Below are 20,500 nucleotides of genomic sequence, written 5' to 3' on the forward strand. Positions count from 1 at the left end.
GCTATACTGAGGTTTCCTTACAGAAAAGAATGACCATTTAAAAATTCAGCCTATTAATAGTTTAAAATACCATTTTCAGAAGTTGATGAATTCATGCTTTGGCCTTGGCATGAATTAGCCTAACTATATGACAATGGAAGCAGCACAGTAGATGGTAAAGAGCTTAAGCCATGAAGCAAGACAGACCTGGCTTCAAAATGTGATTGTGCCTAGTAATCTTGACCAAATTAACCTTTCCAAGTCCCAGTTCCCTTATCTCTGAAGTGGAGGTGGTGCTAGTTCTCTAGCAGGTTTGTCATGAAGACAGAGAAACTGGTATATATATGGGCGTAAACAGCCTAATGTAGTGCCCAGCACTAGGTAAGTGGCCAAATAAATGTGTCAGAATTTATTGGTGACATTCTGTTTCTTACAGGTTTCATGTCATATTATAAATATTGCAGATATAGCTTTCATTAAGTCTATAAAAATGTTGCAAAAACTAAGAAATCCTTTTTGATGATTTCTTAATATCTTTAGATATGAGTGTGAAGAATCTTTTACGACTTTGAATGTAGACATTAGAAATCACCAAAATCTTCTTGATTCTTTGGAACAATATGTCAAAGGAGATTTATTAGAAGGTGCAAATGCATATCATTGTGAAAAATGCAATAAAAAGGTATGAATTATCCAGGTTTTTTTAATAACTATAGTTACATTTAATGGGTTTGAAAGTTCATTGCTTTTGTTTATGTGTTTATCTATTTTTATTCCCTACCCTGCTTTGTTACAGTGGTAGCAGAAGGTAGTTAAGGTAACTGGTACAAAGGTTTCTCAGGGCAAGAAGATTGAGAGAAAGTAGTGACAGCAGGGCTAGGGAAACCCGTAAATAAGAGCAAACATCTTAGAAGTCACAATAGTTCACTATCACCTTCTGTTGTCTGAGCTCCACAGTCACTTGCCATCCATGCCCAACCAAACTGCTGTTGAACCCCAAAGCTATAGTGCTGACAAGAAAATGTTTTCTCCTGTCCTTTTAAGGACCAAGAAGTTTACTGAAACCTGCATTACTCAGTTTGGTGCCATAAGATTTCTTCTACCACCGTGTTTTTAAACTAATGGGATCAGGTTTTTAGGCCCACTTGATAAAGTTTTATCTCTGGGCACTTAACAGCTCTTAGGGAGAGACCGTCTACATAGACAATAAATAACATCTGTCTTCCTGGGCTCCCAAATTCTCTCACCTCCAAGTCACCTGTATCGTTTTGACATTCACACACCACCTGAAGAGGTATTAAAGTCTAGAGACTGAGATGTGAGCTGTAAAGCTGGACTGCCCCCCCCCAGCCCCGCCACCAGCTCTGAGACTTGAGGCAAGTGACTCAGTCTCTCTGCTGCTCCTGCTTCTCCTCATTACTCCTCAGGCAGTACTTCGCATATTACTTGGCACCTAATGGCCCAATAAATATTAGCTGCTATTGTATTTCTTCAGCTTGCTCCAAACAGAGCATACCTTCTTTAGCCTAACAGTAAATGTCAAACAAGTAACAGTGGTGAGATAGCAATGACGATACAGAATCCAGGAAGTGAGTAATGTCAGTGTCACTAATATTCGCAATTTGTAACAAATGTCATCCGCTTTTTCCATATTGTTAGTTTTAGTTAGCATTTTTTGAAATGCCCACTGTGACAGAATTACCTTGATTATATTCATTGCGGTGTGTTTGTTTACACTTAGAACCTCCAATTAGTCTTCATGAGAATTTAATAATACAGGTTTATAGTTTGTTTTGTGCAGTGGATTATAGAAGAACATCTAGTAACTTGCTCTGTTTATTTTAGGTTGATACCGTAAAGCGCTTGCTAATTAAAAAATTACCTCCCGTTCTTGCTATCCAACTGAAAAGATTCGATTATGACTGGGAAAGAGAATGTGCGATCAAATTCAATGATTATTTTGAATTTCCTCGAGAGCTGGACATGGAACCTTACACAGTCGCAGGTGTTGCAAAGCTGGAAGGAGATAACGTAAACCCAGAGAGTCAGTTGATACAGCAGAATGAGCAGTCTGAAAGTGAGACGGCAGGAAGCACGAAATACAGACTCGTGGGCGTGCTGGTACACAGTGGCCAAGCAAGTGGTGGACATTATTATTCTTACATCATTCAAAGGAATGGTGGAGATGGTGAGAGAAATCGCTGGTATAAATTTGACGATGGAGATGTAACAGAGTGTAAAATGGATGACGACGAAGAAATGAAAAACCAGTGTTTTGGCGGAGAGTATATGGGAGAGGTATTTGATCACATGATGAAGCGCATGTCCTACAGGCGCCAGAAAAGGTGGTGGAATGCTTACATACTTTTTTATGAACGATTGGATACTATAGACCAGGGTGATGAGTTGATAAGATACATATCTGAGCTTGCTATCACCACAAGACCCCATCAGATTATTATGCCATCAGCCATCGAGAGAAGTGTACGGAAGCAGAATGTGCAATTCATGCATAACCGAATGCAGTACAGTCTGGAATATTTTCAGTTCATGAAAAAACTGCTTACGTGTAACGGTGTTTACTTAAATCCTCCACCAGGTAAGTATCAAGAATTTAGCTTCTTAGTAAAAGCGTAACTCTTAGTTTACTTGCAAGATTTCTTAGAAGCATCAACATATTTGCATTTTTACTTTGGGCTTTTTTTTTTTTTTAAGATTTTATTTATTTATTTGACAGACAGAGATCACAAGTAGGCAGAGAGGCAGGCAGGGTGGGAGGGAAGCAGGCTCCCTGCCGAGCAGAGAACCCAATGTGGGGCTCAATCCCAGGACCCCGAGACCATGACCTGAGCTGGAGGCAGAGGCTTTAACCCACTGAACCACCCAGGCGCCCCTACTTTGGGCTGTTTCAGAGCCATATTTCAGATAACTGTTACTGTTGAGCAGTATATATTGTCTTGCTGTTTGGAAACAGAGGAGCTTTTGTTTATTATAACTGTTTTTGACTCACGCATTAGTTTGAAACATGCTTTACTGAACTAAGAATTATTTCATAAGTAGCTGGTCGGGGAGGTAGTTAGCAAGTTAGGACTTCTAGAAATCAGTGGAAATGTAGACTTGTTTGAAAATGGAGCTTAGACATAGAAAAAAAAATTTTTTTAATGTATCTGCCTTTTTTTTATAGGGCAAGATCACCTGTTGCCTGAAGCAGAAGAAATCACTATGATTAGTATTCAGCTTGCTGCTAGGTTCCTTTTTACCACAGGATTTCACACCAAGAAAATCGTCCGTGGCTCTGCCAGTGATTGGTACATTGCTTTGGGTTTTCATTCCTGTTATCCTAGCATTTAGTTTGATTCTTTAATATATTGCTTTATTTTTTTCCAACTCAATGACCATCTTGTTTCGGATCTGGAATGCAGAAAACAAAAACTTTGTTTTGTTTTGTTTTTAAGATTTTATTTATTTATTTATTTATTTGAGAGAAAGAGCATGAGAGGAGAAAAGTCAGCAGAAGAAGCAGACTCCCTGCCAAGCAGGGAGCCTTATGGGGTACTTGATCCTGGGACTCTAGGATCATGACCTGAAGGTGGTCACTTAACCAATTGAGCCACCCAGGCATCCCCAAAAACTCTTGATAGTAATAGTGAGAGAGATCATATTAAAATAATTAACATAGGTTAAACATGACCTTTCATTGTTCTGAAGCTGGCTTCTGTTTCTCTTACCTTGTATCCTATCTTTGATATCCCTGTACAAAAGATTATAGGATAATACTTTAAAAGTCTGAGCTACTTAATCCAGAAATTAGTAGTTTTAACTTCCCTAGATTAAATTTTGCCATAGATTTAAAAATGTGACAGATAAAATGAGTGTCTTAAATTTCAGACTGTGAGAATATAGAGACCATTATAATACCTTGATTGAACAATTTTTATGTACTCATCCAGTGGTAAGATGTTCAAGGAAGGTTAGGGGAGGGATTGTCTTGTCATTGAATCTAGAAAGAGTTCAGTAATGAGTTTGTAGAGGATTAGACAAGCTATCATCTCTGTGTTGTCAGTCTTTGAGAAGAGCCCCAAGTTGTAGTCATCTGTCCTTTTAATGTTGGTACTAGAAGCAACCATTGGTGGTTCTTTCCCTCCAGAAGTAAAAGAAGGTCTTTGATTTTTATTTGGTTCATAGAGGCTCATATTTGTTTTACATACAAAACACAATAAATTGACATTCGAAAATTTTTTTTGTTTTGTCTTAGGTATGATGCATTGTGTATTCTCCTTCGTCACAGCAAGAATGTCCGTTTTTGGTTTGCTCACAATGTCCTTTTTAATGTTTCAAATCGCTTTTCTGAATACCTTCTGGAGTGCCCCAGTGCAGAAGTAAGGGGTGCATTTGCAAAACTTATAGTTTTTATTGCACATTTTTCCTTGCAAGATGGGCCATGTCCTTCACCTTTTGCATCTCCCGGACCTTCTAGTCAGGTAATTGCCTGGTTCTTTTTAGTGATTAAATGCTTACAGATCTCTTCCCTGGAAGTTGAAGTCACAAATACATGTACATCTGTTTGATATGTTTATTGAACAAATGTTTGTGCACACACACCCACACCATCTGTTATCTAGGAGTTCGGTAAAAGTACTTCGCAGCAATGAATAGCAATTATTAGCTCTTTAAGAACCACAGAATTTTCTGTGTTCATTCAGTTACAAGCAGTGGCTTAATTGTACATATGATTATATAGATTATTTGTAAAGGTTTTTTTTTTAAATGGGCTTCCATTTATTAAGAATTAAAACATCATAATGAAGTCTCTAGATGAAATCTACCTCAGATCTTCATTCCCTTTTCTAAAAAGCAACCCTTTTAATTGTTCATTGTGTGATTAGTCCTTCCAAAAATTTCCGCCTTATATTTATCGTGGGTGTGTGTCCCCTTTTTATGTATTATACTGTACCTATATCTTGTCACTGGAAAATAGCCAATGTTTTATCCTTTACAGGCTTATGACAACTTAAGCCTAAGCGATCACCTACTAAGGGCAGTTCTCAATCTCCTGAGAAGGGAAGTTTCAGAGCATGGGCGTCATTTGCAGCAGTATTTCAATCTGTTTGTAATGTATGCCAATTTAGGTAAGAATTTAAATCGCTAAAATTCTGTTTTAATGTATTAAGTGGCAAAGTCTTTTTTTTTTTTTTTAAGATTTTATTTATTTATTTGACAGAGAGCACAAGTAGGCAGAGAGGCAGGCAGAGAGAGAGGAGGAAGCAGGCTCCCTGCGGAGCAGAGAGCCTGATGGGGGGCTCAATCCCAGGACCCTGAGATCATGACCTGAGCCGAAGGCAGAGGCTTTCACCCACTGAGCCACCCAGGCGCCCATGGCAAAGTCTTCTAAGTCGAATGATGAAATATTTTTTACTGCACTTTTCACCTTGTACTTTATGCATATCTTTGCAGTACATAGAGGCCAGAATCTGTCTAAGAGAGAGAGGAAGTAGGGGAAAGGGCAGAAGGAGAGAGAGACCCATGAGATCACCACCTGAGCCACAATCAAAGAGTTGGACATTTAACAGAGCCGCCCAGTCACCCCCAGAATCTGTGTCTTAATCATGTTTTTTTATCTCCTAAAACAATAGTGCCAAATCTGTCTGGATTTGGAAATACTGACTCTTAGGCCCCATCCCACACCAACTGAATCAGAATTCTCAGAGCTAGCACAAGGAATCCACATTTTCAAAAAGTCCCTGAGTGATTGTGATACTCACCCAAGTTTGAGTTAAGGACTTGGTCTGAACTAAGTTTTTATTGAAGTCAACTAAGTTAAAATTACAGATAATATACATACTCAGTTACCCTATTATTATTACCTCTGTTTAACATGTTCCTTCTCTAACCTTTCTAACATCATCTGATCAGTGATCCCAGAATACTTAAAAATACGTTGTCTTCTACTTCTGTTGTTTTGTATTATGTTCACATTTTTGTGTTGCTACCCAATGAGATTGCAGAGATCAGAGTTTTTTGCACAGTGACACTCAATAAATGTTTGTCGAATGAAAAGATGGTATTATCAAAAATCCTTCCATTGTCATTTGGTGTCTGTTCATTGGCTTTGTATGGGGTGGTAAATTTCCTATGGTTACAATTATTAAATTTCTTTTTCTGTTTTTTTTTTTCTTTATGTTTTATTTAAGTAATCTCTGTGTCCAGTGTAGGACTACGAACTCATAACCCTGAGATAAGGGTTGCATGCTCTTCCAACTGAGCCAACCAAGCACCCCTCAAATTATAAAAATTTCTTACTAATCAGGTATCAGTGCACTGTTCCCAAAATGATTAATTTATTGAGGCATTCCATTTAAAATCTTAAGTGCTAATGAGTATTTGGCCAGATTTGAGTAACTTCTTTAAAAGTTTAAAAGAGGGGCACCTTGGGCACCTGGGTGGCTCAGTTGTTAAGCATCTGCCTTTGGCTCAGGTCATTATCCCCAGCGTCCTGGGATCGAGCCACATATTGGGCTCCCTGCTCAGCGGGGAGCCTGCTTCTCCCTCTCCAGCTCCCCCGTGCTTGTGTTCCTTCTCTCGCTGTCTCTGTTATAAATAAATATTTTTTTTCTTTTAAGATTTTATTTATTTGACAGAGAGACACAGAGAGAGAGGGAACAGAAGCAGGGGGAGGGGGAGAGGGAGAAGCAGGCCCTCTGCCGAGCAGGGAGCCAGATGGGGAGTTTGATTCCAGGACCCTGGGATCACTACCTGAGCCGAAGGCAGACACCCAATGACTGAGCCACCCAGGCGTCCCCAGAGCCATATACTTTAGTATGAAATTCTTAATACCACATATGCTTTGGGGTTCAGGATTGTGTGGATTTAAGAAAGGTAAGGCAGTGTATATACCATGTGTTGTGCAACATCCCTATAACAGGGTCCAAGACAACACCTTATAATCATACACGTTAATATTTCTACAGTAAAGCATGAGTAGTCACCCTGAGAGGGGATAAATGAAGACTATAAATAGCCTCTTACCAGTTCAGGCCAGCTTTTCCCACCAAACACGTTTTGACACCAACTTTATGAAAGAATTCTGTTTATATTTATAAGAGCTTTTTGAATCTCAGGATTTCAGATAAGGGATTGCGGGCCTATATTTATTATACTTCTTGGAATATGACACTAAAAAGGACAGTCTGTTGTCTAATGAGGTAGAGAAGCAAATAAAAAGATAACTTCCATAAAGTGTGTTAATGGCTATAATAGGGAAAAATACAAAGTGGTGCATGGTAGTATGTAGTAGGGATACCAGACCAGAATTGGGGCATACAGGGGACTTAATACGGAAGTTGATGTGGGAATTGGTTGTTAGGGGTTTCTATCCAGAGTGAACAGCAGATGCAAAGACTTGGAGTAAACTCAGTGTGTGGAGGAAGTGAAAGTTACTCAGACTAGAAATGATTTCTGATCATGCTATCTGGCAACCCTCATGAGGGATTCTAGACTTTATCCTAAGGTCAGTGATGAGCCACTGTAGAGTTTTTAATAGACACACCTCTAGAAAGATCACTCGGACTACAATGTAGAGTGGATTGCAGGGAAATAAGACTAGATATTATTAAAATGATTTATAGCAGAAGACCATTATGGCCAGTACTGGGGAACTGGCAATGAGGGGGATACAAGTGGACAGATTCTGATGCTCTTTATTAGAGGTAAAGTCAGTAGGATTTAGTGATTGGGTATTAAGAGGAGGGAACCCAGAAGAGATGTGAAGTAATGCCCAGTAGATAGTAGATAGCGGTGCCATATACTGAGAGAGGAGAACACAGGAGGAAGAACATGGATAGGGGGGTAAAGTGATGAGTCAGGTTTGGACAAATTGAGTTTGAGCCTGTCGGATACCCAAATAGTGATGTTTAGTATTTGGTAGAACACTTAAGATGCTTGTCTGGGAAATACCTTAATATCATCTGAACAAAAAGAGCTAGAACTTGACGCCATTAGAATGAGTTTGATCATGCAGGAAAAGCATACAGCACGAGACAATGGCCTGGTGTGGGAACTTTGCAGCAACCATTTCTCAGAGACAGAGAAAGGATGACTTAGAAATGAGACCAAGGAGAAGAGGCTGAAAGAAAAGAGAGGAATCCAAGAGGGAGAGGAAGCAATTACGGTTTAGAACTATTCCTTAGCTTTATCCTGGGAAAGGGGGCAGAAACCAAACTGGCATGGTTGAGGAGAAAATAAGAAAATAGAGATGACACCAAGTTTAGGCATGGTTTTCAAGTTGCTCAGCTGTGGAAGAAAGTAGAGAGGCAATATATAAGAGAATTTTTATTTCTCACTGAGTTTTCATCATCCTCCCTTATGATGAGGATTGCAGTCTAGGCCAGTGCCCCACACTCTCAGGCCATAGAAAGCGTTCATTTTCTTTATACCTGGTTTGACTGGAATGTCATTGAGTCTTTGACCGTTTTAAAACTTAAATCCAATTATACCACGGAGATTTTTGATCTGGTTAAATCATTCTCTGAATGTTAAATAAGAGTGTCTTCTGGTTATAAAAATTACAGAACAGTATTTTAGATAACTGCTTTATTATGAAGTCCTTACCATCCTAATTCTTTTCTCTTTTGTAATTCTTCTCCCCCTTTTCCCTCTTCTTCCTTCTTCGTTGTAGGTGTGGCAGAGAAGACACAACTTCTGAAATTGAATGTACCTGCCACCTTTATGCTTGTGTCTTTAGATGAAGGTCCAGGTCCTCCAATCAAATATCAGTATGCTGAATTAGGCAAATTGTACTCCGTTGTGTCACAGCTGATCCGCTGTTGCAATGTCTCTTCAAGAATGCAGTCTTCAATCAATGGTAAAGTCAAATGCTCCATTCTTTACATTGGTTTTAAAATACTGTTGACCATACATAGTACCCAGTTAAAAGTGATTCTGAAGATGTTTAAATATAAAACCCAGAGTCTGACAATCTATAATATTTTGGGTTCTTCATCTTTTCACATGTTTAAAGGGGATTTTTTCGTTCTGCTTGCTCCTGAGGTTGAAACTTTATGAAGTAGTTTAAGAATTAACTTTTCACCAAACTGAGGGTTGCTGGAGGGAGGGGTAGAAGGGAGGGAGTGGCTGGGTGATGGACATTGGGGAGGGTATGTGCTATGTTGAGTGCTGTGAATTGTGTAAGACTGATGATTCACAGACCTGTACCCCTGAAACAAATAATACATTATATGTTAATAAAAAATAAATAAGGTTAGATATTCCCAAAACAAACCAAAAAAAAAAAAAAAAGATCAACTTTTCATATAGGTTATATACCAGTGTTGGCGTTTAAAGTTTGCATTTTATCATCTTAGTCTATCCGATCATTGTAATGCCTAAAACTACTTTCTTCATGGTACTTAGGAATATTGATTTAAAATGTTATTTTTCTAAAATACAAAATTCATACACTGTTTTCTATGGTGAAAGCTAAATTATTTTATTATGGAGAAGCCTATTAGTTTTTCATTGATGACAAATCTGTATTCTAGGTAATCCTCCTCTTCCCAATCCTTTTGGTGATCCTAATTTATCACAGCCTATAATGCCAATTCAGCAGAATGTGGCAGACATTTTATTTGTGAGAACAAGTTATGTGAAGAAAATCATTGAGGACTGCAGTAACTCAGAGGAAACTGTCAAATTGCTTCGTTTTTGCTGCTGGGAGAATCCTCAGTTCTCATCTACTGTCCTCAGTGAACTTCTCTGGCAGGTTAATAGGACAATAAACATTCATATGTCTCTCTAATTTGATTCATTATTCCTTTAAATAAGTTATTCATGGTGTCTTTTCCTGTTTTTAGGTTGCGTATTCCTACACTTATGAACTCCGGCCCTATTTGGATCTGCTTTTGCAAATCTTACTGATTGAGGACTCCTGGCAGACTCACAGGTAGATCCTCTTTTTTACTTGCCCAACTTTTAAACTAACTGATACTGCCAGCCAGCACCCCCCCCTTTTTTTCATTTTTACCTCTCAGAGATCTAATAAAGGTTTTACCTTAAAAACTTAAACATTAGTAGAAAGTTCCTCCTTCCCTCATTTGATTTCACTTTTTTTCATTACCCATGTTGCATACTTACTCCTAGGTATCAATTATTTTTTTAATTAAGAAAAACTAGCATAGGCTTTTGGTAAATATCTTAATTTCATTAATGATGTGCTAGGGTTATTTTAGGATTAAATTGCATTCATTTAAGAGCGAGTCATATAAGGTCACATTTGGTTATCTAAAAATCGTCCTTAGGTAAGTAAGTACAGTCAGTTCCCATTATTCATGTTAGCTATATTCTCTAAAGTCACTGTGAACACTGAATGAGGGAATGTGAAGCCATTGCTCCTGGGGAAGTAACAGGGTTAGGTTCCTTTAAGCCTCTGGTTGCATCTTTGTCAGCCAGTCTATACATAACCTTTTTCTAAATGTATGTTTCTTTAACAGTGAACTCAGAATAACTTGTGTCTGAATAAAGCTTCTTTTTTTTTAAAGATTTTATTTATTTATTTGACAGAGATCACAAGTAGGCAGAGAGGCAGGCAGAGAGAGAGAAAGGGAAGCAGGCTCCCCGCTGAGCAGAGAGCCCGATGTGGGGCTCAATCCCAGGACCCTGAGATCATGACCCGAGCCGAAGGCAGCGGCTTAACCCACTGAGCCACCCAGGCGCCCCTGAATAAAGCTTCTTTAATGCAATATTTTCTCTGCAAAGCCTTTTGGCACTGAAGAATACTAGGTAGCACTTCACTACACATTTGGGGGCCATTTTAAACCATGAAGTCAACAAAAAGCACGAACAGTGTACGAAGGGTTTCACTAAATAGCAAAAAGGACACTCCTTTACAATGCAAGCTGAAAAAAGGCAAAGTGTCACTTTGTTCCACTTCAGCTGTGAACATACATGTTGGTCCAGATTTTTCAAAAGCAGCATGGTGGTTTTCTGCCATTACAAATAAAGTTTAGTAAGTATGCAAAATCACAAATACAGAATCTTTGAATAATAAACATCGACTTTAGTTTTTCATTATATGAGAATTTGAATGCGATGTGTTGTGTTTTTTTTAACTGAGGTTATCCAGCATAACTGTCCTACTCAAGCTTCCTCCAGAATTCCTCCATCTTGTTTTTTGCCATAAAGTTTAATAAATGATCTTCGATCCCAAGAATTATAGATGATGGTGAAATACGGAATTCATTGACAACTCTGCCCGATTTTATAACTTCCCTCCCCATGTGGATGATAGTACAATACTTGATTTTCAGAAATAGTTCAAAATTTATATATGTTATGTCTGTCAATATAACTAAAACAGCAACTTGAGAACAAGTTCTGTAGTGACAAAATGCTTAAAACATAATTTTGATTGCAAATGTCAGAATTCATGAATTAATATTTCCAAATTATCTCCAGTTACCATCATAGATTTAACATTAATTTTAACATTAATAATGTTGCAAAAATAGCATCAAGCCAAAAATCAATTTTCATGACAAAAAATGTAGTAGTTCCAAAACTGTAAGCATGTATTTTGAGCACTGTCCAGTACCCTTCTCAGTATGATTATAGGATTTGAAACTTTTCTTAAGTTTTGTTTTTAGGGGGGCGCCTGGGTGGCTCAGATGGTTAAGCCTCTGCCCTCAGCTCAGATCAAGATCTCAGTCCTGGGATGGAGCCCCACATGGGGCTCCCTGCTTAGCAGGAATCCTGCTTCTCCCTTTCCCACTCCCCCTGCTTGTGTTCCCTCTCTTGCTGTCTCCCTCTCCCATTCTCTCTCTCTCTCTCAAATAAACAAAATCCTCAAAAGGAAAAAAAAGTTGTTTTTAGGGGGCGCCTGGGTGGCTCAGTTGGTTAAATGTCTGATTTTTTTTTTTTAAGATTTTATTTATTTGACAGAGATTACAAGTAGGCAGAGAGAGAGGGGAAGGAGGCTCCCCGCCAAGCTGAGAGCCCGATGCAGGGCTCGATCCCAGGACCCTGAGATCATGACCAGAGCCAAAGGCAGAGGCTTAACCTACTGAGCCACCTAGGTGCCCCCAAACATCTGATTCTTGATTTTGGCTCAGGTCATGATCCCAGGGTTGTGAGATTGAGCCCTGCATCAGGCTCTGTGCTGGGAATGGAGCCTGCTTAAGATTCATTCTTTCCCTCTCCCTTGGCCCTTCCCCTCCCCAAAAAAAGAAAAGTTGTTTTTAATGGAGTCTAACTTCTACTCTTTTCACTTAAAAAATATTTAAGGACTTACAGCATTAAAACAGTTGGTTACATTGTAGCTCTCTTCATTCATTATATAGCAAGCTGTAATGGTCAAGGCACATGTGCTAGATTAAATATGGACAATTGACTTTTTTGTAAAGGGATTAGTAAAGTATTATTACTATGAGTCACTCGCCCAAGCTTGAAAAAACTTTCTCATAATGAGCTTTTTGCTTCATTCGGTAAGTTTGAATATTTATGGGGTATCTACCATGGTGCCTGGCATTACCAGGCATTGGGGAATAAGGCAGACAAAGATGATGATATAGATAAAAATGGTATTTGAAAGCAGTTAAAACTAATGGGAAGAAAATGTGGTGTGGCAGAAAGAATGGCTTAATACTTCATTATCACTTGACAAAACTAAAGGCAAAAACAATATACACTGAAGTGTCAGATTAAACAGCAAGAAGCCTGTATGATTCATTAGGCTGAAATTAGTAAACCTTCCAAAATTGCTGGAGTTGTGATTTCCAGACAGATTTTATGAATGCGTGTAATGCCAAAAAACAAACTCGCATTTTGATTTGGAACATTCTAATAAGTAAAATTTATGGTATATAAGGTTTTTTAATTTGTTTTCTAATTCCACACTACACAGGTAATGTTTCTTTGTGGAGATAAAACTCACTTACAAAATTCACCATTTTAATCACTTTAAAGTATACATAGAGGGGCGCCTGGGTGGCTCAGAGGTTTAAGCCTCTACCTTCAGCTCCGGTCACGATCTCAGGGTCCTGGGATCGAGCCCTGCATTGGACTCTCTGCTCAGCAGGGAGCCTGCTCCCGCCCCCCCCCCCGCCCCTGCCTGCTTGTGATCTCTCTCTCTCTGTCAAATAAATAAATAAAATCTTATAAAAATAAATAAAGTATACATATAGTTCAGTGGCTTTTAGTACATTCACAGTATAAAACCATTACCACTATCTTAATTCCAGAACATTTTCATCACTCCAAAAGGAAACCACATAACCAATTAAGTAGTCACTCCTTATTACCTCCCATCCCCCAGAACCACTAATTTGCTACTGCCTCTGTGGATTTACCTGACCGTAGGCAAAATGTCCAGGATTTGCCTGGGCACTTCAGATACATGGAATCATACAAAGAGTCCTTTTGTGTTAGACATTTGGGTTGTTTCTACCATTTGGCTATTGTGAATAAGTTGCTGTGAACATTCATATACATGTCTTTTTTTTTTAAGATTTTTTTTATTTATTTGACAGGGAAATCACAAGTAGGCAGAGAGGCGGCGGGGGGGGGGGTGGGCGGGGGGCAGGCATGCCCCCTGCTGAGCAGAGAGCCTGATGCAGGGCTCAATCCCAGGACCTTGAGATCATGACCGGAGCCAAAGGCAGAGGCTTAACCCACTGAGCCACCCAGGTGCCCCATGTCTTTTGTTTCTAAACATCTGTTTTCTGTTCTCTTGGATATACCTCAGTAGAATTACAGGCAGGTAAATTTTTTATTTTGTTATTTTTTGTAGTCAAATTATAAACTATTCATAATTTACCATTTTATCCATTTTAAGTGTACAATTCAGTACCATTAAGCATATTCATAATACTGTGTTACTGTCACCACCATCCATTTCCAGAGCTTTTTCATTATCCCAAACTGAAATACTATACCCATTAAACCATAACTCCCCATTCCTCTGCTCCCCCACTCCTGGTAACTATTTTCTTTGATTTTGCCTATTTTAAGTAACTCATTTAAGTTGAATGATACAGTATTTGTCGTCCTCTTTCATCTGGCTAATTTTCATGCCTTTTAAGACTCACAGGTTGGAAAGGTGCCTGGGTATCTCAGTCGGTTAAGTGTCCAGTTCTTAGTTTCTGTTTAGGTCATGATATCTCGGGGCATGAGATCCAGACCCGTGTAGGGCTCTGTGCGCAGCAGGGAGTTTCCTGGAGATTCTCTCCCTCTCACTTGGCCCCCGCCTTCCCGTGCTCACTTGCTGCATACGTGTTGTAGAATGTGTCTCAATTTCATTCCTTTTTAAGGCCGAATAATATTCCACTGTATGTATATACCACATATTGTCTACTGGCAGGTGATGCTTTTAACACAGAGGAAACAGGTGCAATCTGCCCCTACACTCCTTTTTTTAAATTGCTTTTGGGGGAGAACAAAAAATCATTGATTATATATTATTGTTAGGCTTGGCAAGAACTGAAATGAAATCATTAATCATTGGCAAATCAACTAAATTGTAGTAATGGTGAAAATTGCTTTGCCGTATGGCTCATTATTAGAATTCAAGTTCGTTTTGTACTTCCAAATTATATCACCATTTCATAGTCGCTGATTACTTACAGAAATGCAGTTTTATAAAAGGAACTGACTTGAAGGAAACTCCAAGTACAGCAGTCAGAAACTAGTTGTTCGTTAACTTTAAGTCTGTATTCCTCTTGGTGTCCTAAAATCACTTCTGGTAATGTCTTTGAATTACATACATAGCAAAATCATTTTGGATTGGTAACAAGTTGGTAAGAACACAGACTTCTAGGTGGCTGTATGACTGTGGGCAAGCTGTTTAACCTGTCTGTACCCTTCTTCTCATGTGTTCAGAGGCTCAGTAACAGTACCTGCTGTCCAGCATTAGATGACATGATACATCAGAGATCTTTATTGAGTGGCACATAGTAGGCACTCAATAAATGTTGGCTTCTATTTGATTTTACAAGTTTTTTATATATTTGGTTCTTTTTCAGAATTCATAATGCACTTAAAGGAATCCCAGATGACCGAGATGGGCTGTTTGACACAATCCAGCGCTCTAAGAATCACTATCAAAAAAGAGCATACCAGTGTATAAAATGTATGGTCGCTCTTTTTAGCAATTGTCCTGTTGCTTACCAGATTCTGCAGGTGAGGGTTTTTTCTTACAATTTTGTAAAAATCTGAATCAGAATTAGGGATTCCATTTTAAAGACAAATATAATGAGAATTTGGAGTTGTTATTTTAAGTTAACTTTAAGAAATATTCCAAAACCTTTTCCATACATGGTTTTATTTTCTTTTGAAGGGCAATGGAGATCTTAAAAGAAAGTGGACCTGGGCAGTGGAATGGCTTGGAGATGAACTTGAAAGACGACCATACACTGGCAACCCTCAGTACACTTACAACAACTGGTCTCCTCCAGTGCAGAGCAATGAAACATCAAATGGTTATTTCTTGGAGAGATCACATAGTGCTAGGATGACACTTGCAAAAGCTTGTGAACTCTGTCCAGAGGAGGTAAAAAAAAAAAAAAAAAAGAAGAAGAAGAAGAAAGCACTTTGTTACTTCATAGGCCAGTGTTTATTAATGATAATATCAAGGCATTTTGTCTAGGTTTTGTTTGCTTTAGTATTTACTATATGTAATCTTAAGTTAATGAGAGAGCCTTCTTTTATAGAGAAATTTCTGAAATTGCCTGACATGTAGTCTTTCTGAAGAGACCCAAATCAGGTTTTTTCATCTGTTTCAGTTTATCTCAGTAAAAGGAAACTTGAGTCAGTTTTGTAGGTTTTTAAATTTTTATTTCAGATACAAAAAACTTCAATATGAATTTGCCTACATAATTCTTTGAATATTTTAAATTAGGAGCCAGATGACCAAGATGCCCCAGATGAGCATGAGTCACCTCCACCTGAAGATGCCCCATTATACCCCCATTCACCTGGATCTCAGTATCAACAGGTAAATCGGGTTGGTTTATGTTTTTACCCTCTAGACAATTCTTATGCTTTATTTAAAGAATGGCTGAATTTTTTGTTGTGACTGCAAAGTAATAAAGGGATTATTTGGACTACCTTTAGAGCATGAACAAAAGAGGAATAGCTGGGGCAGCTTCACAGTGCGATGTGTTTGAACTTCCCCTTTGGTGTCTTCCTAGTCAAATAGGTGCCTGTCTTTGTACTCACACTCAGTAAAACTATGTGGCAATTGATGTCAACATTAAATGATAATATTTAGTACAAAGGATTAGGACATTTCCTGTTAGGCTGAGTCTGCAGATGGATTCCAAAGACATTTTAGATGTGGCAATGAAGGAAATTGTTCTTGGTTACATAACCTAACCAAGACTTCAGTGACACTCAAGATTGTTGAAAAATATCAAGGATTTGGTAGATTTCCATAAAATTTCCTGTATGATCAGTAAATTTTAAAAATTTAGATAAAGAAACTTTCTAAAATAACTTTTCATTCTAAAACCCAGAGGTGACTAATTCAGGTCTTTTGAGGCAATGGTGCTCAAATTTGAACAAGCGTCAGAATTCCCCAGTTGGGCTTGTTCCAACACAGATTGCTGGGCCCCAGGCCAAGCTTCCGATTCTTTTAGGTTGGGGGTGGAACCAGAAAATCTGCATTTCTGACATGTTGCCAGGTGATTGATGCTGCTGCTAGTCTGGAAGCCATACTTTCAGGACCACTATTTAAGGCATTCTCACCTGGCTGGCTCAGTTGGTTAATAGTCCTACTCTTGATCTCAGCACAGGTCTTGATCTCAGGATTGTGAGTGCAAGCCCCAAGTTGGGCTCCAGGTTGGGCGTGGAGCCTACATAAGAAAGGGGCGGGATGGAAATAGAAGCATACTCAGTAATTAGAAAATGCCCATTCAGCATATTTATTTTCATAATACAAATAATAGAAAGACCTAAAATCTTCTTGAGTGGTGGGAACGTACAGAAAAATGAGGGTTCACAGGTTTAAAAGGTTAAGAAATCAAATTCATAAGGAAGAAAGTTACTTTCCTCAACCCTGAGAAAGCTCATGTATCAATCATGCCTGGCTCGTCCATGTTTCTTTAACGTTGTCATTTCCATTAACACTGTTCTGTGTTCAAGGTTGTTGCTAATGCAGATCTCCTGTGACTGGTCAGTCATATTTGTCATTACCGTATAGAAGCTTCCAGGTGCTTGGAAGAGTCAGAATAGATGGGTTCTAGCTCACAGATCATTTTGTGAGTGTTTTTGACAATAGACAATAACAAACTGTAATCCCTTATTTGTTGGACTTACGTCTGAATAATTTGAGGCACTAAAAATCACTTTGGCTGAAGATTTATACAGCTCTACACTGGTTTTGTTTAGGGTTTGGGCCTAGGCTAGCTTTTCTCTTTTCTTTTAGATTTTATTTATTTTTTCAGAGCACAAGCAGGGGGCGCAGTAGAGGAAGAGGGAATAGCAGGCTTCCTGCTGAGCAGGGAGCCTGATGTAGGGCTCAGTCCCAGGACCCTGAGATCATGACCTGAGCCAAAGGCAAACACTTAACCCAATGAGCCTCCCAGGTAGCTTTTCTCTTTGAAACGATTTTTGTTTCCTTTCTCAGCATTAGCCCAAGGATATTTACTCTTTGTAAGTCCCGGGAATAAAAGAAATGTTTGCGTGTCCACAGATTTCAGCCCATGATTTTAAAGTTTGCTATATGAAAACTTTTAACATTGATCTCTTTTCCCTTCCCAGAATAACCATGTGCATGGACAGCCATATACAGGCCCAGCAGCACATCACATGAACAACCCTCAGAGAACTGGCCAACGAGCACAAGAAAATTACGAAGGCAGTGAAGAAGTGTCCCCACCTCAGACAAAGGATCAGTGAAATGCACATAATTAACTAGTTCCATCAAGACTGTGCACCCAGGCCTTACAGTCCAACCTTTTTCTGTGTCTGGCTAATAATTTAAAACTAGAAAAACTATTCCTAATCAACATGGAGTGGAGAGTTTATTCACTGTCTTATCTGCAGAAATTTGCTGTCAATATATAACCCGCCTGCAGTGGAAAGTGTATAGTGTTTTGTAATAAATGGCCTGATGCTAATGTGTAAATGGCAAAGGTGTATATAGTATATTAATGTTTGACTGTTAATTCTTAAGCAAGAAACTTTTCTTGAGGAGACTCACAGATCTACAAAAACTACAAAAGTTAATTTTCTTGTTCTTCCCACTGCACTCTGCAACCAGTGTTGACTGCCTCATGGCAGTTGGATCTGCTCCTTTACAAAAACAAAAAAATAAACCAACAGCAACAAAACAGCCCATCCATGTCAACCACACCAATAGTTTCATGTTAATTCTTTGCCACGGGAGTCAGTTTTACTATGAGCAATGATATAAGGCTGGTAACCTTTAAATTATTTGGTTGATGTGGAAAATTGGTGATGTAATATTGTTTCTAGATCTTTTTCATTGCCTTTTTAATTCTGATGTTAGGTTAATCACTTTGAAGCTATAGTTATGCTGTAACATTTAGCATGGCTTCACACCAGGTTAGTGTAGCCAGTGAGGAAAAAATTACCCTAATGACAGCAGTTGTCCCAATGTGACAGCTGTATTGCTCAGAGCTTTTCCTTCTTACACCTAGAATATAGTATAAAACAAGGGGAGAAATGTGAGAAACAGGCGGTTTTCAGTTACACATACGTTGCTTATGTCTAATGTTTGACAGTTCAATCTCTGGGTGGGATAAAGAAATTTAAATAACAGTAATGGGAATTTTTAAAGATTTAAAACAAATATGCAAAAATTTGCTATGCCAGGATGCTTGGAGCATAATAGAAGACTGTATTTGGTGTGCTTGTTTTGTTTCTTTGGTAGAGCTTATTAGATGAATCTTCTAGAACTTTCCTTCCGCTGGACCCCAGTGAAGTGGAAGTCACCAGAATCCCTCAGTACTTGGAGCGCCACTGCACCAAGCTTGTCTGGCTGAGTTTCTGCTCAGGCACAGTTTTACTTGAAAGCAAGAATTGTCCTAGCTCCTTTTCCATTATTCCAAAACTTTGAATGTTCGAAGCAGGGTCTTGATTAAAAAGGAAACTACTGGTTAGTTAATCTAATTGAGGTAACATAATTTCAGCATAAACATTTAATTAAAGCTAAGGAACTCATCAGTTAATACTGTATTTAAAAGAGAATTGGTAACTTGAATGTGTGTAATTTTTGGAACCTGTCTAAAAACCAAATACCCCTGCAAACAGATACAGTCCACCCTATTCTATTTAAATATTTTGCTGTTTTATTTTATAGAAATTATTTTGCTGAATTCACAAATAGAATTTGATTTATGAAGAACTTTTTGTCCTGTGGTGTGTTTTTGTTTTTGTTTTTTTTGGGTTGGTTTTCTATTTTTTGGTTGATTTGTTCTGCACCCCCCCTTTTTTTTTGGTTACTTTTTTTGTCCATTTTTGGTTTTTTGGGTTTTGTTTTGTTTTAGTTGTTTTTTTGTTTTGTTTTGGTTTGGTTTTTTTTGAAGGACTGCATAATAAATTAATTCTGTGCATAGCATGCTTAGGCATGACACTGAATTCAGGAGTTCAGTCACATTGAGTTTTTGTGCACAGAAAGATTTGACCTTTGGCCCTTGACTAAAGATTTAGAGAAAACAGGATGTTGACACTGTAAAAGTTTCCTAACATAATCAATCTTGTACTTTTTGTATGTTTTTTATATACATGTATATTTAATGAGCACAAGCTTGGTTGTATTTTTTACAATTTAGTTAATAGGAAAATGTTTTGTCAAAAAGGCTATAGTTGGAACTGAACAAAGCAGAAACAAAATTGAGAATTGCTTTATTTTGTGATTAAAAGGGGCAGGTATTTAAGATAAAGCTTTGGGTATCTTATTTGCAGTACTCTATAGTCCATCTGTGCTTCTAGGTTTTCTGTAATACTAGGAAATTTTGACACCAGACAGATCCTGTTTTTACCTTAAGTATGTTACATCTGAGTTTAAGTTGGAGCAAAATCCTACACACTGTTTGCAATTCCAGTTGATAGTTTTCAATTAAAAGTTCCTCAATTCCAGGCTTCCTTAGCAATAAGCAAAATAGGTTAACTGTATTTGGACAATTTGCTATCCTTAAATACACCTTTTCACCAGATGAGAGGTGATTTTTGTATTTCCCGCTCCTTAACAAAATATGTGATGTACTTAATTTAAAAACTTTTTAATGACTTCCTAGACACAAAAAACTTGACATTTGAAAAGGCTGTGAATTTTTCTCCTTGGAGGGAGATCCCATCTTGGTTGCTTTGAATTGACAATTCCCCTTGTGCCAGGTGAGAGCTTCTGAATCCTTTTCCCCTCCATTCGAGGAAGAGCTGTCTATGTTGTGCTCAGGATCAAGGGAAAGTGAACAGGGAGATTTATTTTTGTTTGTGTGAGTTATTTTCTTTATTTAACTTCTTAAGCAAGCATTAACATATAAGTGGAAATTTTAAGGCGCATGTTACTGTA

The 20,500-nt window shown here is 38.2% G+C and overlaps 1 protein-coding gene across 1 annotated transcript in view; it reads left to right on the plus strand.

Moving 5' to 3' along the window:
* USP9X (ubiquitin specific peptidase 9 X-linked) overlaps positions 1-19,333 on the plus strand; it is a 135,656-nt gene extending 116,323 nt beyond the window's left edge. Inside the window, exons 34-45 of the mRNA XM_080794822.1 lie at positions 520-661; positions 1,825-2,578; positions 3,164-3,287; positions 4,235-4,460; positions 4,979-5,108; positions 8,654-8,839; positions 9,516-9,736; positions 9,828-9,916; positions 14,988-15,144; positions 15,302-15,514; positions 15,863-15,958; positions 17,725-19,333. Coding sequence (XP_080650948.1) covers positions 520-661; positions 1,825-2,578; positions 3,164-3,287; positions 4,235-4,460; positions 4,979-5,108; positions 8,654-8,839; positions 9,516-9,736; positions 9,828-9,916; positions 14,988-15,144; positions 15,302-15,514; positions 15,863-15,958; positions 17,725-17,862 — 2,476 coding nt within the window. The 3' untranslated portion in view covers positions 17,863-19,333. The remainder of the gene's footprint in view (positions 1-519; positions 662-1,824; positions 2,579-3,163; positions 3,288-4,234; positions 4,461-4,978; positions 5,109-8,653; positions 8,840-9,515; positions 9,737-9,827; positions 9,917-14,987; positions 15,145-15,301; positions 15,515-15,862; positions 15,959-17,724) is intronic.
* Positions 19,334-20,500: the final 1,167 nt, after the last annotated feature.

The sequence above is a fragment of the Martes martes genome (genome assembly GCF_963455335.1).
Source record: "Martes martes genome assembly, chromosome: X".
In the NCBI taxonomy this organism is placed as follows: domain Eukaryota; kingdom Metazoa; phylum Chordata; class Mammalia; order Carnivora; family Mustelidae; genus Martes; species Martes martes.